Source organism: Lissotriton vulgaris, chromosome 4_1 (genome assembly GCF_964263255.1).
Source record: "Lissotriton vulgaris chromosome 4_1, aLisVul1.2, whole genome shotgun sequence".
NCBI classification, from domain to species: Eukaryota; Metazoa; Chordata; class Amphibia; order Caudata; family Salamandridae; genus Lissotriton; species Lissotriton vulgaris.
In genome coordinates, this window is record NC_141691.1 from 684,960,323 (window position 1) to 684,978,282 (window position 17,960).

The window sequence follows — 17,960 nt, forward strand, 5'->3', positions numbered from 1 at the left end:
GGAATGGTAATCCAATCTGGACTGGTATGTGAGGTCAGAAGAGTTGCTATATAGAGTCCAGGTCTGAACCCATAAATTCAAGAAAATATGGAACTCTTGGAGGAATAAGGACGAGAAGGGGGGTCTGGAAAGCGCATGTAGGGGACCAGACCCGACACCTATGGCAATACAACATATCTGTTTTAATATATGCTATACTATGCCACGACTAGACAATTTAAAGATGGAGTGGTGACCCAAATGTTAGTGATTGGGAGAGATCGGCCTTCCAATAGTAAAAAACTATTCTAGAAGTTGTTCAATGTCAGGACATGTAAAACTTAAGTACACATGTCCTACTCTTCAAATACCATTCACACTACCCTATTAGTGGTTAGAGACTACCTTAGGTGTGACTCATATGTTTTAAAAATAAAGGTTTAGGTCTGGCAAAAGCTTTATTTTACCACGTGGAAATTGAAGCTTAAAACTGCACTACAGGCTGCAGTGGCAGGCCTGAGACATGCTTTAAAAGGCTACTTTAGTGGGTGGCACAATGAGTGCTGCAGGCCCACTAGTAGCATTTAACTTACAGGCCCTGGGTGCATGTCGTGCCCTAAGGCGTATGCCAATCTTAACAAGCTTGAAGGAAAGAGTACAAGAACATTAGCACTGGCTTAGCACTGGTAAAGTGCAAATGTCCTAATGCCAACAAAAACAAATTCAGAAAAAGAGGAAAGGTGAAGGCATAAAGTCTCGGGGTGTCCCTGAATAGAGATCCAGGTCCAACGTGGCCACTCAACACTTTGGAAAACTTAACTGGCTTCAGAGACAAGGGATTCATCCGAGATATGTCAGTTTGTAGCAGACATAGGCAGATTACCATGGTCTGGAGCTATTTGTTAGTTTGTGAGAAACAAAAAAAAATGTCCTCCTGTGCAGGATGTTTCCTTGCTGAGTATCAGGCACAATTTGCTATTTTCCTGCTCACAATCACTTTGCTTATCTTACTGTTCATGAGCAGGAATCAGACTATTCCTTTTGATGCTGAAAGACTGGTGGCTCTGTGGAAAATCAGAAGTTAACATGTAATTTGTATGGTTCATTCAAATGAAGCTTAACAAAACAGTCACACTACCTCTAAATGGGTCAGCTAACTGCAATGTTGGCAGACAGTGCATCAGCTGTTTTCTGGCAGATTCAAGGCATCTACATTCTAAATGACCCACTTAGTATTTCTGGTCCAGAGTTCTAGGATGATGAACCATGCAGGATGCTTCAGCTAAGAGGTTGATTTTTAAGACATTACGCCTGATATCATTAGGTCTGCAGTCAGTTGATTTCTTACTGCAGCATTCAACTCCTGCCGATTCAATCACATGATTTTTCTGACCTAAGATTCCAATTCTGGAGTTTCCAAACACTGCATCTCTACTATAGAACAGTAAGATACCAAGATTAATTCAAATTTTCCTCAGAATTTAAAGTCTTGATGAGTATTATATGTGCCCTTTTTCTAAAAACTGTCCTGAGTATGGCCTGATGGATTGTTTCCACTAAGAGAAGGAAACGTTGACTTTTCACCCACATCGGTCTTTTATATTCATGTATATATTTATATGGTCTTAATCTAGAGTTCATGCAACCAGGCTGAATGGTATTGTACACCAAATAACTTGTTTAAATTATATCAGTTGGTTATTTTGTCAATATAAATGTACTTGTACTCATGCGACCCTGTAAATAAACTATTTATGACCACAATTGTTTGATCTATTGTTTGCTATGTATTCCTAGCAAAACGATTTGTCCACTTCGAAATACAGGTTTATATGTATTTTAGTCTAATTACAGAGTATGAATATGTATTTATTTATTTATCTCTGTCAAGTTGAACTTTTTCAATAATTAACATTAGCATGGGTTGTATCTTTATTGACAAACCCCAATTGATTAGAATGTACCGTATTTTCAAAATATTCCATCACAATATGTGTAATTATCGACCCACCTCCTGTGGGAAGACTTGTTTGCCCTACTGTGTTTGTAATGATGCAATTTGGGGTCATTGCAGATGAAGTGGTTTGGCTACATGTAGATCTCTCAGGGCGTACAAATTGGAGTATTTACTATCTTTTGCGAACAGCAAGAAGCAGTTCCAATCCACATAGGCCTGCTTCATGCTAGATTTAATGATGTGTCTGCTCATCATTTGGAAGTCACGGACAATCTTTATGAATGCTAATTTCCTCGATGCAAGAGTTGCTTGAAGACGTGATTGCAGAAAGAGGTTTCTAAAAGAGGCCAGGTTAGTGCCCGAAAACCAGATGAATTACCTCTAACAAGGGAAATATTATTTATTTGTTCCTCATTGATCCTTAGCAAAACACTTGTGGGATTAATGCACTGAAGATCCCCAAACATCTTCTTTCCATATGGTCAATCTTCTGCAGGCAACAGCTGCTTCTTTGAAATTGAGAAAAGATGCAAGCACTGTTGTGTTTTCCATCAGGGGTGCCATATCAATGTTCTGTCTCCTTCTAGGTGACCTCAAGCAGTTGATTGGAAATCCTCTGTAGCCCTTTGCATGGCTGTTCAGCTCTTGGGTCGACATGGTTTCTCCTGATAGTAACCCCAAACGAGGTTGCAGTTTATCTTCCTAGCATCCAACATCTTCACAGAGCAATGCGAATATGGAAAAGTTGGAGCCTTCTACTCAAGTCACCTTTCTGTGGCTCAACCAGCAGTGGACACTAAAGCTCCTGTGAATGTAGATGGTTAATCACATCTTGATACGAAATCTGGGCAGTTAGAATGGTATGAGCAAAAAGACAACTTTTACAATAGTGGTGCAGCAGGGGAACTCTCCAACATAATCCAATGAAATTTCCCACCTTAGCATAGCCAAGGATCATAGAGGGGACCATGAGGACAATGAACATAAGTGGATCTGTGTAATGTGACTAGTAACACTTTGATTAGCATCATATTTCCTAATCATATAAAAACCTGTTATCCTAGGTCAATGAGGATATTTATACAAAACAGAATGTATACAGTAATAGATTCAAATACCTGAAGAATCCAGTAAATACTCAGAGAGACTCCATACACAAAACCTGAGTGCACCAGAACCCAATGTAAAGGGCATTCTCATTCAGGCAAAAAGCACAGATAAAAATAAAACATTAGGATTAGGTAGAAAGGCTAAGGGAAATCTCACAACTTAAAAAAAAACATTTTACTGGTGGAAGTAGCTACACATTGCAAATATAGATTACGTCAGGTAATCATAACTATTACTTTGGAAATTAAGTGTACAGCATGGTAATACAAAAAATAAAAAAAGTAGAAGTACTCAATACCTAGCCATAAAAGGCCTTCATTACGATTTGGATGGCACTGGAGAAATGATAAATTCACATGCAAATTTACCATTACTGTAACAATAAACCTCAGTACTCTCCAATTGCGAGTTAACCCCATGGAATGAGGAATTACAACGTAGAGTTCATTTTTTCAATACTAAAATCACCCAGAGTTCCCAAATCGGTGGAGTTTACAGCGTACATTTACCAGTTGTTAAATGTCTACAGTGATCTATTAGAGGGGTAAACAGGATCAGATTGGTAAGGCGGGCACTCAGTCAATGGCCGAGGGGCTGGTATCGGAGTTCCAGCTGTGGTCTGCTTTTTTGGGCATCCTGGGGGCAGATTTGGGCTGTTTCTGTGTTGTTTGGATGCTGCCAGGGGCCCAGTTGGTGCGTGAGTGGCCTTTCTAGAGACAGACGGGCGCCCATTACCTCCCTTTTATCAACGGGCAGAGGTGTTATTCCCTTTCTCTCACTGGGCCGGACCATTAGTGTATGCACATTGAGTGGGGTCAGTTGGCCTGAACTGAAGTGGCCTCACTAGTATTCAGGTGTGTTTCACCAGTGTGAACTAATCCGTACATTTATTTTTTATCTAAGTAAACTTAAGAAAGCATGCCTGTCAGAGACCCCCCCCCTTCTTTTTATAAAACTTTGCCGAAGCAGTGTTTCACAGAAAGGCAATATGCAAATGTGGGCCACTTTTGTTTAGTGTGCCCGGGTCGATTTTTAATCCCAATCCAATACTGGTGGGTATGAGGAAGGTGGCAGTGTGAGTAGGGGAGGGAAAAAGAAAGTAATTTCTGAGAAGGGGAACAGTGTTTGCTTCCCCATCAAAAAAAATAAAACAACAAACAAGGCTTGATCTCTGCTGCAGCCAAAGCCTCATTTTTATTTTTCCGGACTGAATTATCAGCTGAAAATATTGCTTTTGGTTTTCCTATATCTGGAAAAAGTGGAAGTGGAAAATCCTACCCACTCAATATCAAGAAAGGCGTAATTCCATGCTGTGATTTCCCTCCACTTGACTTGTAATGAAGGCCTAAGTGTTTCATGTGTAGACATGGTACATGTGAAGTGGCATTACACAGTTTTGTACAACACAGAAGATATCTCACACCAACATGATATCATTTTCGAAAAAGTACTGTCTCTTTGTATCTCTGATGCCATCACTCTCCAGGTAGAAGAGAAACTAGTTAGAAAACCACAATGCAAAAATGTGTTCAATTCGTGCATGATCATGAGCTTTTCTATAAGAAATATTTACACATACAACAATCAATGTATGTACCAAGTCACGTCATGTTAAGGAAGTAGTAAATACGACAACAGATAGCCTTACTTCACTTCAAGTAAATAATACACCAAATTGCACATTATCTGGAAATGGTGTCATTTTTTATTTCACCTGAATTGGTAAGTTAATACTGCAAAAAATGTATTTTACTCATTCTTTCTTAAGCAATTTAGACTACTTTTTAGTGAAGATCTGATAAATGCTGGAGTGAAGAAGACAGAACAAAAGGCCATCGGCCCAAGATAAATCGAGGGATATCAGGATGAATTATCTGTCTGCTCTAAATGTGAATTTAAACTTTAGCACCCACCGTCTCTCTACGACACCACCAACCCAGGCAGCAAGGCAATTTGCAAGTGGTGGTGATGATGGAAAGCACCAGATCAGCCCTGATGTCCAGGCAGACAGAACATATACTTTGTATGGAAATACTATGATGTGAGTGGCAGACAGGGAGCCAGATACTACAAGGTAGTGAGAAGTTAGTCATTAACTTGCAGTGCATATGTGAACTGCATTATAAATCTAATTACATAGTACCTTCATCTTGTCACTTGACTTCCAGTAAACCGAAACCTTCTGAAGCATCTTCCCAGCACTCCCTCAGAATATATTACAATTAAGTTTCTTTTCAGCAAATATAGACTTTCAATTTGCTTTAGCGCCATGGTATATGCTCGGATCCCAGACCTGCATGTGAAAAACCCAAACCCACAACCCACACTGCGCGAGCGTGTCTGCAGCCTGCGGTGCTCAGGAAGTGCGCAGGCAGCGAGTTCACGGTGTCCGGAGAACTGTCAGGTAACACACGCAAACATGTCTCCCGCATTCTCACAGGAAGCTGGGTAGGTGCTCGGTGGCTGCTGAACAGCTGTTTCTACACATTTGTTTAGTTCAAGGAAACGAGTCAGGGGAAATGTTCTCTCGGCCTGGTATTTGCCTAGTTTTCTGTAACCAAAAGTGTTCCTACTGGTAAGTTTATAGATGGGCACAGGCACAGCAAGTCATCTATCTGAACTTTCAAGGGTGTTGCACCCGAGCTCGCAGTGCTTGATGGGGATTGTTGTGAGCTGAGTACATTATTAGGCGAAAAGAAGGGATGGGAACGCGCTTTGTGTCTCAGCAATAAATTGTCCCTGCCTGTAGACTGTCTTTAACTTTTGCTAGATCTGTTCAGTATAACTGAATCCAGAATAGCTGTAAACACGGCAGCCAACTGGCACACAGCAATATGTCAAAGGTGATTTCACCTGTGCCCTGTGACCTGTGCCATGAAGCTTACTGCAAGACCCTCTTAATATTAGTTCCAGGAGAAATGTCGACTACACGAGTAATCGTGAATGATTTCTGTCTGGCATTTTACTTTACACTTGTATAGCAAAATGTCCAAGATTACAACCATTATGCCAGGTAGCAGATTTGAGATTCCATCTGGGTAAAAATACCATTGCATGGAGAGAACAAAATATATCCTCAATGCACTACACGCTAAAAAAATAGCCACAAATGCCGGATCAGCATTTCACATCATTTTTCCGGAAGATCACATAATTTCGATAAATTAGTTCACACAAATTTTGCCCAGGCCTACTTATTATATTAAAATCAGGAAATGTTGCTTTACATTTGTATATTGTTGAATATGACTAACAATTAATACTAATTTCAACTTAAATTAATCCAACACTCAGGCAAATTAGGCATTTCGACGTAATTACTATACATTTGAAAGTCAATTCAAATTATAGATACAAAATTAGATAAATGAATCAGTCATTTTATCGCCTACTATTCATTTTGGAAACAGAATGCAAGGTCACACCATTTTTACATGTACTATGGGATTAAACTAAGAATCATGGAACTGATCAATGCAGGAGTCATAATCGAGGACTACAAGGCCTTCCTGAAAGGTTACTCACCTATACCGACACCAGGCTGCTAAAACATGTGAACTCACTTTACTGGTGACAGCCTATGTGTGGGATCTGGGCTAGTAAATTGGTTCGCCTGTTTGCCACCAATAAGGCTATAATTTAGTCAGTGAACATATTTAGTTATTTTGTCATTTTTTACTCAGTCTGACAAGATGGAGCACGGTTAATGTTACCTAGGTAACTCTTTACACATCTATCAAGTAAGAATACCTTCTGGTAAAATAGAAAACCCATTCCAACAGTGGCTCCAAATCTCCAAAATAATTTGGGTAGAATAGCACTCCCTTTGAGCACCCATGACATGAACTTTTACGCTCTTATGACATAACTAGAAAAGAGATTAAGCAACCTTTGACACTAATGACATCACAGGAACTGTCGTCACATGACCTCTGACACCCAAAGGCATCATGTATAAAGACATCATTGCAGTGACTATACAAATATTACTTTACATTAAGTATACAATTATTAGTATAACTCCAAGCTCGCAGTAACGATAACAAGTAAAGTGTCTAGCTACTAAAACTACCAAAAGAAAAAGAGATATCACAACCATGGAATACTTTACAACCTATTTTTATCAATCTGCAGTGGTGAGGGGGGAGGGTTGTGACAATAAATCAGCTGCCATCAGCACATCTTGCCTACCATCGTGAGAATGCTGCCAAAGGGTGGGGCTCCTGTTCACAGAGGAGGGTCTCATGCAAATAGGCTTCAGCCACGCCTCCATCTGAGCTTTTATAGCTAATAGTAACCTGGACAGGGCAGGAAGAATTCTTCCTCAGAGAAAACCAGTGATCCTACCCATGGACCGTTGACATGACGGGTCAAGGATAAGGGAGTCTTTCCTCCCAACAACTAGAGAAATATCATGCCCCTCTGCATCTATCACCATGATTAGCACTGGGCATTAATGGCACCTTATTGTGGGTTTTGGACCAAAAATTCCATCTTTAGCTACTGCTGAGTAGAAGGGAATTCCGCCAACCAGTCAATCAGTATTTTTATTGTAAAGTAGCCTCGGTCAGATCAGGGCTCGAGTTGGGTACCACGCGGATGGACGGCGACCCCCCACTTACTTTACCGGGAGCTCGATAACTATAAACTGCAACTGAGTGCAAGCCACCTTTCGTGACGTCACTTCCTGTCATGACCTCAGCGTCCCCCCACTTCTTTTTTTTAGGACTTGTGCCCTGGGTCAGATTATCAGAAGAGTTATACAGCCGTAATTCGCATGGGTTTCAAGCAGCAAAACCCTCTGCATTTCAGCACATGTACCATGGATAAGTGTTTCCTTTCTGCATGTGCCATTTCCATATCAGAAGATCTGTTCTGTTGGTTGGAAATACTGTTTCTCCTGAGAAATGTAGGTTAAAAGGAAGCAGATAGACCGACACTGTGGTTGTTTGTGAAATGTAGTTCCTGTTAAAAGTCTTGCAAAACGAGTCTTATCTCCCACATTCTGTAGGCCAGAAAAGTTATTTTACCATGTGAATATCATGAGGCTAAAAAAAGCCACTAAAGACAACTAGATTTCCAGAGAAGAAAAATATTTAGTTTCAGCTAGAACATGTACTAACTGTATCTGAAATTCAAATTGCTAGACAGTATATATCAGTGCATGCGCACCGATGAAGCACAAGCCTAGCTTGAGGGAAATTGAGTAAGGTATGATTGGGGGTTGAAGGTACAGAGCCTCGGGAGAGGTCAAAGGTAAGGAGTTGATACGAGGAGTTAAGTAACGGCAAGAGAGGGTTCCAGGCCAAAGGTGGTGGGGGATGGGCCAGGAACAGTAACTACCCATAACATTCCTATTACAGAATGAATAAAACATATATTTCATAATTTAAAAAACACAAACGTTATTTATTTAAAAAAAAATAATTAAGTAATTTTTCTTTAAAGAAATTAAATATAAGTTTTAAGGTTTTAGTTCAAAGAAATCTAATTAATTAAAATGGTTAGACAAACAAATTGTTATAAACCATACTAAATAATTAAATATAAAAATTATAATGATGGTGTTTTTAATAATATTTCAAATAACAACAATTATAAATCAATGTAATATATTTATTTAATTAATCTTTCATAAAAAATTAATTCTTATCTAATAATTATTTTAAGTTCATTTACATTTTTTGCATTATCATATATATTTGGGGGAACTAATTATTAAACCTTAGTATTATCCTTATACTTTACCATAGGGAGATCCCTGCCCCAGTGTCAGAGACCTTCACCTAATTGTAAAAGTTGCTAGTGGTAACTTTACACTCATAGATCATGTTCCATCAGGCCACATCCCCTGGTTTGAAGGGGTGACGACATGTAAGTGATAATTAAGTTATAATTCAAATATACTTCAACCCGAATGATCTTGACAAATGGACTTTATTACAGCAGTAAAAATGTATACTTAATTAAAATAGGGGCATTTTTAGGTCGAGCCTAGAGCAGCGCATGCGCTGCATGCTCGACTTTTAGTAAGGGGTAAAAAAAAAAGCCACCAGATGCTGCCATGGCCGGCCTAGAGCTGAGTGCATGTGCGCGGGCACGCACTCTGCATGCCTCTCTCCGCGCTTCAATTCCGTCCCCCCCTTGCGTCCCTCTCTCTGTGTTTCAATTCCCTCCCCCTCCCCACCACAGATCGCGTCACTCTGCTAGCCTCCACCCCCCCCCCCTCTATACTGCAGCAGGCTGCGCGATGATTTTCATCAGTTTCACTTTCATCAGCATTCATCAGTTTCAATTTTGAGTCCAATGCTTGTTTACTATCTTGTGTGGTTAAACAAGCAGCGCAAGGGAAACCCTCTCAACAGCTTCGGCAGGGAATGCACCCGGCTCTTTTCAATGCACATCTTTTAGCTGGTAGCACTCTTTATTAATGTCACTCATTTCCCCCAGAATTACAGCTGTTTAGACGTTCGTTGAGTTACTTGTCAGCATTCAGCAGCAGAGCGGGAGTTTCGCAGCTGCTAAGGCGGGGGGAGGTGGAAGGAAGGGCTCTGGAGCTCCCGGGGTGAGGTACTATATACCTCCTGTCATTCATTTTATGTCTGTGTGGGCATTAATTCGCATCAGGGACCTTGTTGTTTGTGTTAGCACTTACAGCAGACAACACGAGCCCCATCCATTGTATGTGATTGCATTTGGAAATTTGCATACCCCATTCACTGTCTTGTCATTCAGAGCATGGCACACCCTTCATTTGTTTGTGTTTGCACTTATAGCAGATAACAGCCCTCTGTGTGTGCGTGTGCAACCGAGGTGCCCCTCCCCCATTCGCTCATTATCAGTGCTTGCATGTGTAACTGGGGCACCACACTTGCATTTATTCATCGTCGGCACGGAAAGGCACAGGAGATGTGTTCCTTCTAGGAGACAGGTTCATTCATGTTCATGGGTATTTTATTTCTCTGTTCTGTCCTCGGTCCTAGCTTAAAATCCAAGCATCTTTGCTCAAGGAAATTAATTAACCCTCAGCACATCTGTATTTGTAGTTTGCAACAATGAGTAACCTGCCATAGGAATGTATGTTGTTTTTGGGCAATGTAGTTTTTCCTAGGCTTGTCAAGATAGTACCTGTAATTATTACCTGAATCTTTAAGACTGGCCGAAAAGTTATTTTTCTGTCTAACTTCACTTGCACAAACGTTTTATGGGGGCGATTCCAAGCCATTTTGCCCGGTAACAGCACTACTGGGGAGACAAACTAGGAATTTTCTCAAATATTGCGAATGTTCCTGTAAAAACAAATGTACGTCATTTTATTAAAGAAATTATTTTGAAAATGGACCAGTTTGTGCCATTTTAATTTTTGTTCTTTGGGGAGAGACCACCAGCACCTCCTGAGCAGAGATATGTCCAGTGGCTGCACTCTCAAGCAAATTCATGGTTTCATCTTACGCCTCACCACCATGAATCTTCCCCAGCCACCACTGGAACCCCCCAGAGTCCTCACCGCCATGAAACTTCACCAGCCGCCACTGGAAACCCCGCAGAGTCACCATTCCAAATACATCATCAATGCCCAGAAGAAACAAGCATTGACATAGCCACTAGGTCTCGCCTTTGGGATCTTACAAGTGTTTGGTTATCCAGCACAATATCCTTGGTGCAACAACATCAACTGTTGCATGGCTAAACACTTATAAGGTCCTAAAAGCGAGACCTATTGGATATGCCAATGCTTGTTTAATTTGCTACATAACTATGTATATTATGTTTATATCCATCTTGCATGTTTTTTATTGTGGAACATGGGAGGCAGGCGTACAGTATTAGTCACTGGCATATGGTATGGCATGTTATGTTATGCTATCTAGAATTTGTATGCCATGCACCGGGCACTAGCATGACCTAATGCAAACTTTCTGTAGTGATTACAAGAAGATCTATATATGTTGTTTGGAAAACTATGGTTGATGTGTATGGCTTGTACTGGGAGAGTTGCATGTCACATGTGAGGTCTTGACTTTGGTCGAGTCTTGGCAAATATGTCACTGTCGGTATGTTTGTCAATGTTTAGAGATGAAACACAACCAGCTACAAGCAACATTTGGTAATACATTTTTTTCTTTGTTCCTGATAGGGCGTATCATTAATGTATTTCACTTCTGATATGTTGTGTTTTAAATAGGAATGGGGTCACAAGATTCCCGGAAAGAATGGTCTAACCTATCTGAAGTCAGTAAATTGCTAACGTGTGGTGTAACAGTAACTTCTGTTATTTGCAGCGCTTGGAAACGGCAGAAGCGCATTTTGAAGTATATATATATATATATATATATATATATATATATATATATATATATATATATATATATATATATATATATATATATATATATATATATATATATATATATATATATATATATATACATATATATATATATATATAACGAGCATTCTCTTACAATGTTATTTGATTGTTAAATCTTGTATTGCGTTTTTTCGAAAGAAACCTTTTTGACTGAAAGTTACACAGACAACTGGTCCTCCTCGCTGGTTCTTGTAAATGTGCATGAGATGATTGAAGAAACTGCAACGACCGCCAGCCAGCCTTTTCTGACTCGTCTTCCTCCCCATCTCCATTTCCTGCCTCCCCGCAGCCCGCTTCTCCCCGGTCCCCGGCCGAGAAGCCATGCGCGCCCGAAGCCCTCAGAAGCCAGGCTAGATCCTGCGAGATAAGGGGCTCCCCAGCAGGGCCGGGGCGTATCTGGGCTGAGGAGATGCGCCTCGCTGATAGCCGACTTCCGCTTGCAAAAGAGCAGCAGGCTGTATCTGCAGAGAGAGGCCCCGAAACGGGGAGCCAGCGTCTCTCTCCCGCCTAGGCTTTCTTTTCTGCTTTTCCTTTCCAGGACAGATTGCTGCTGAAAGTTTATATTTTCATTATCCTTCGGCGTAGGTGATGTTTACCCGCTGACACCTGCCCCGCCATCAGAAATGCTCCGGTGACGAGCGTTTTACTCATTAACATGGCATAAGTTCTACAAATGGCGCCGCTTAAGGAAGAGGGAAGAGAAACATGCTGCTCGGTGCTGCCTGGTGGAGACATTCTTGTTCTTAAAAACTCAAGCATGACAAAAACTGCGTTTAGACGCAGCGGTCCTGAAACTACACCGTTAGCCGAGGAAACAGGAAGTTGCATGTGGACCATGCATTTGCTCTCCATGGCTACTGCGTTATCACACTTAAAAATAAATATAAAGGGAAATATTTAAATACGTTCCTATATACTTCTATATATAAATATATTGTTCTTTGTGACTCCATGTATTATATATTTTTGTGATTATGTAGTGTAACGTTGATATGGCGCTACATACCTGAAAATCAGCAAAACTATGTTAGCTGGGAGATTTCACTGGCATAGCTAAAGGATTACCATACAAGGGTAGTGGTGGCATAGAAGCTTGTGTGTTTTAGGGAGCTAGTGTTTGTGGAGAATGTCTATGATGTACATGTTTTATGCTTGTGTGTTTTAGGGAGCTAGGGTTTGTAGAGCATATCTATGATGTATATGTTCAATGCTTGTTTGTTTTAGGGAGCTGGGGTTTGTAGAGCATGTATATGTTGGTAATCAATAGAATGTCTCGTAGAGTTCAAGCACCTTCTGCTGGTATCTGTGTGTAATCCGAAGTTCATAGGTTCCGATGCTGGCAGAGCTGATTAAGACATTCATCTTTCCAAAGAAAATTGAAAATAACAGTAGGGGTGATTTGGTTAACAACAGCATCTACTAGGTACAGGATAACAAAAATAAATCAGTTTCAGGGACAGACATTATAAAACACTTAGGGGCTGAGTACACTGTGGCCCGTAAAGGCTCCGATTGAAGGTCGGAGCCCTTAGGACCACATTGTAATGGGCCATTGGGTTTCCTTTCGGACCGCCTCTTTATGTTGAAGGTGGTTGGAAAGGAAACCTGCCGGTCATTCCGGCTGGCTTATGACGGGCTCGGAGACCCCGTCCGCCTTTCGGAACCCGGAAAGTAATCCCATTGGCGGGTCTTTCCACCCTTGAGATTATGGATCATGGTTTCCGACATGGTTTCCATGCCGGTCTGTTCGACATGGAAATCATGTTGGAAAGCATGTGTGGGGACTCCCAGCAGGCCCCCTTTGGTGCATGGCCTCCGGTTGTAGGCTGAGGGGGCACACAGGTGCCCCCCTTTTGTTCCCTGCACCCCGTGGCGGGCACCTCTAGGTGCCTGCCACAGGGTGCAGGGATGAACTGCACCTCCCTTTCCTCAATGGGCGCTTGTGTTATGGCCGGTTTACAGCCATAACATGAGCTCCTATTGAGGAAAGGGATCACAGTCGTATTGGAATCAATCAATTGGGACCGCCGACTGGGTGTCATGACCGAGTTGGTGTCAAGCAGAAGTGATTTCGCCTGACATCATAATAAGCCCCTAATTCTCATTCGGTATAAGCTGGTTTCAGTACTATTTACCAGCAGGCTCTACTTAGGAGGCTTTATGGAACTTTATTCATTGTGCTTGCAAAGATGGCATGGTTCTTATCCATCTTCTTCATCTGCTATGTTGATGGTCTGGATAAATACACCCTCTAACTTTCCAAAACCTTGCACCAACTTCAATAGGTCTCAAGGCTCAGCCATGTTTCCAATCCTGTTCAACACATGCATGTCCCCACTTGCTGATATAGTATCACTTAGATCTACCAACTGACTTTCCACAAGTATATCAACACAGATCGAAATCACCCCAAAATTCATGAGCAATCTGCTGGTCACATAGAATCTGCAGAATTGGCAACAGAAAAGGATAAGCCTAAACCCATCCTACTTCCTCTACACCACCCATGAACCATCCTTGCTTCCAACATAATTTTTTTTTAGAAATTATGCATTATGGGTACGGAAATAGGTCATAATTAAATGCTTTGTCTATTATGTGTCTCATTTGCGGAATACTCCCTAGAGTGCTCCTAATCAAACATATCGTCCTGATTCTCATGATCATAAACCTCTTTTGGGTTACAAGTTTTCTGCAATAGTGTCTCATGTCTTCCTAGTGTGAATCTCTGAAAACTGCATATTTCAGAAATATGCTTTTACCTCATGTTTAGTTCTGCTACAAATAAATATATTGAAGTATACAAAGTAATGAATGGAACACTTTAAATAATCTCAGTCACTGATAATTTCTAGGGGCTGCATCCCAGTCCATCATTATTTTGCACACCATTCCACCTCCGTTTGGACCCAGACACATGCAAATCAGTCTGGACCCTGCTCCAGTGGGAACAGCCCAGCCCGAACTGCCAGGCCAGGCCCTCCCTCAACATGAGCATAAGCAACCGAGGACCAGTTTCAGCCTAGTAAGGACTTATCAGTCAGATATAGCTTGGTTCCATTGACACAGTGTGCACTGGACCCACGTCTAGGAATACTTGTCCCACTAAGGGGGATTCACTCTAGTGTAAAACATTTGATGGATGAAATGGTTGAGTTGATCTCAGTCACTGGTAGATACTCCAGGTGGCATCCTCGTCCATCATTATTTTGCACACCATGCCACTTCAGTTTGGACCCAGCAACAGATAAATCAGTCTTGACTTTGCTCCAAGTGGAACAGTCCAGCCCAAACTGCCATGCCAGGTTCTCTTTGAAACAGAACACAAGCACCCTAGGACCAGTTTTACCCTAGTTAGCGCACATCAGCCAGATTTAGCTTGGTTCCAGTTACACAATGTGCATGGGAGCCATGTCTGGGTAAACATGTCACACTTAGGCCATCAAAAAAGAAAGCGATGGATGGAATGCTTGAATTAATCTTAGCTACTGGCGCTCGCTCAGGCTGCATCCCAATGCATCGTTTTTCAACCACCATGAAGATCAACAACCAGTGAGATGTGTGAGAAGCTCATGGCTGCAATGCTTAGCAACTAGTGAGACACAAAAAGAGTCCAGTAGGGTGCTTTTCTTGAAAGAAAGAATCAAGGAAAGGACCCAGGAACGTGAAATATTACAAACAGCAAGACAAGAAAAGAGGTTCTACACATAGTGAAACTTGAAAGCTGCAAACAGAAGATTGCACCAAAATGGGCATACATTATAGAAGTAAATATACACAAGTGCAGGTGGCACACCTCAGAATGGGCACTGAGATGCTATCGGGATGTTATTCCTCATTCTGAAGTGGGAACATTTCAATTGGGAGCAATTTGCATGCAATTTAGCTTGTATGAATGTAAATAAGCGGGAGCACAATTTGCACCTGTATTTTTTTTAGCCCCAGCATGATTGGGCCAAAGTGTTAAGAAAGGCAATGTGTTTATGTGGGTTGTGAGGCAATATATGTTTCAGGCGAGACTTCTTCAAACATAACACAATGACTTTCGGGATCCTGTTGAAGAATCATTTTTTTCTTAAGCCCCTGCGTATGAGTGAGATATTAAAGTGGAAGATGCCGTGTCAGCATTTTGTCCAATTAGGGCATTATATTCTGCGCACACAATCCTAAATCGCACTAATTCTGAGCGCTAATGAAGCATGATGCTATTCAATTGATTGGTTGCTAGAAAATTTACATCACTTTAGAGTAGAATACAATGTAAGTCTAAGAGCACTAAAGGCACGGCCATTAAGCAAATAGGGAGAGGTTTTATAGTGACCCTGAATCTATTGGCAACAATGCCTGATGCCGCTGTGTAACAGGAAATACAACGCAAGAAAGAGCAGGCAAGTCCACTCTAACATCAATACACCCAACATCACACCTCAAAATGTAATCCATTCCATTCTGGATCCTGTGGAAGGGCTCCTGACACTGCAGAAAATGAGATACACTACATGCTGTTCTTCTACAGGATGTGTGCATGGAGGCTGGAGTCATGCAAACGTTTAAACTATACACATGAGATATATGTCCGTTCAGTAAATCTGCTTAGGAACCATTTACAGAGCCATCCTTCATTCTGAAATATTGCATGTCTTCGGTTCTCGTGGGCCACTGGGCTGCATTGGTCAATTCCTGTGTTCAAAGCAGCACATTTATGAAGAACTGTTATTTTTTTGGGCATTAATAGAGTTTTTGGTCTGTTTGCACATGGTGTATTTCTCTGTTTACATGGCAGTCAAAGAACTCAAGCGTCTGTATGTACTGTTCGGTCTATTATTCCAATCCGCCCTAAGTCATCCAAAATGGTGCCCATACATCTTAGCATTCGTCCAGTTGCAGGAAAAAATGTGTTTTTTTAAACCACATGGTAACCTAACAACTCTTTTGAATTAGTCTAATCCCAATAACTCCAAAAAAGCGACATCTTACCCAATGCTTTGTCGTTTCTGTAGTGTTGCTGTGCTCCCGAATTTGTTGAGAGATCCTCGGGCACAGGCATTGGTTCATCTCCATCCTCTGGGATATCACTCATAGGTGAACTGTGATTTCCTAAGCAAACAAGACGCAGTGTTGTTAAAGGACCAGTTTGTGGCATATCTTTTCATCGTTATCTTACATGGTAGAACTTCCAAGTGCACTAATGGTTTCAAAGGGGAACCTAATCAATAAGATCAAATAGGGCCTCAACAGGTCTAAACATAATAAGATTTATGTTGCAGTATTGTTGCATTCATATTTGGACATCATAGCACACTAAGGGGTTAATTACGGTGTCATTCGGAAAGGCTCCGAACGGCATTCGGTTTGTCCGAATCCGATTGGAAAGCCTTGTTTCCGACTCGGAAACACTTCCGAACGACGGATTATAATATTCGGGAACCATTTTGACTTTCCGACTCGTTTCCAAATGGTATTCTGAGTAACCGAGTCGTTCGGAGCAGACTAGTATCGGTCTATGGACCACGTTTCTGACTGAGCGATTAGGATTTTGAATTCAGACAGCCTTTCCGAATCAGTTGTTCTGACATGAATAAGCTGTCGGAATCTGACTTTGGGGGCCCGTAGCAGGCCCCCCTTCACCCGGGGGTCTTCAAATCGAACTCCTGGGCATACCTATGGGTCACCCCTTTCCAAACATGCACAGTGTGGCAGCCACACGGTGCACAATTTTACGCAGCGACCCCTTTCTTCAATGGGAGCATATCTATTCGGTCCGAACACAGGCTCCCATTGAAGTCAATGGGACTCCTGCCGAACGATGTTTGGAACCATCGTAATCAGTAGGATGGGCTCCCCAAATAACAATACATGATCTATTCATTAAGAACCATATTTTGCAAAACCTCACCTCTCGCAGAACTTAAATGAGGGCAAGATGGTGCCAAAAAGAATATGTATAATAGGAAGGCCACAGGTTAGACTTCTGCCTCTTTTTTTATTTTGTGCAGAATCTCACCCTAAGGTAATTAATCCTTGGGTGATGTATGTACTTTTTTTTGGAGTAATACAAGTTACATCACTTTTTTTTTGAAGATTTCTGAAAACAGTCTGGGGTTTTTTCGCCGCCATACAAAAAACATAAATTATTACATTTACTATAAACACTTTTTACAATCCACAATTGAAATACAATTATAATAATAATTGTATTTCAAAAAACCTCAGACTGTTTTCAGAAATCTTCAAAAAAAGTCATGTAACTTGTATTACTCCAAAAAAAAGTACATACATCACCCAAGGATTAATTACCTTAGGGTGAGATTCTGCACAAAATAAAAAAAGAGGCTGAACTAAACAGTGACCGGGTTCTTTATTTTCTAATGTTCAAGACGTTGTCCTACCCGGCCGCAGTAAAGGACACAACCCCACTTCTTCCACAGGTTAGACTTCTGGCAGGGTCAACACAGTCCTGCAACGTTCTAATGGTGAAAAACTGAGTTTTAAGGCAACATCATTTGTGGCAATTGCTATAGGATTTCGGCACTTGCACTTACA

At 41.2% G+C, this 17,960-nt stretch overlaps 1 protein-coding gene across 12 annotated transcripts in view; it reads right to left on the reverse strand.

The window, feature by feature from the left end:
* The window catches only part of IKZF1 (IKAROS family zinc finger 1), a 296,300-nt gene that overhangs the window by 177,651 nt on the left and 100,689 nt on the right, over positions 1–17,960 (reverse strand). For all 12 annotated transcript variants that reach the window (XM_086964981.1, XM_086964977.1, XM_086964980.1 and 9 more), the window contains one exon: positions 16,395–16,514. In XM_086964981.1, the coding sequence (XP_086821107.1) occupies positions 16,395–16,514 (120 nt within the window). The remainder of the gene's footprint in view (positions 1–16,394; positions 16,515–17,960) is intronic.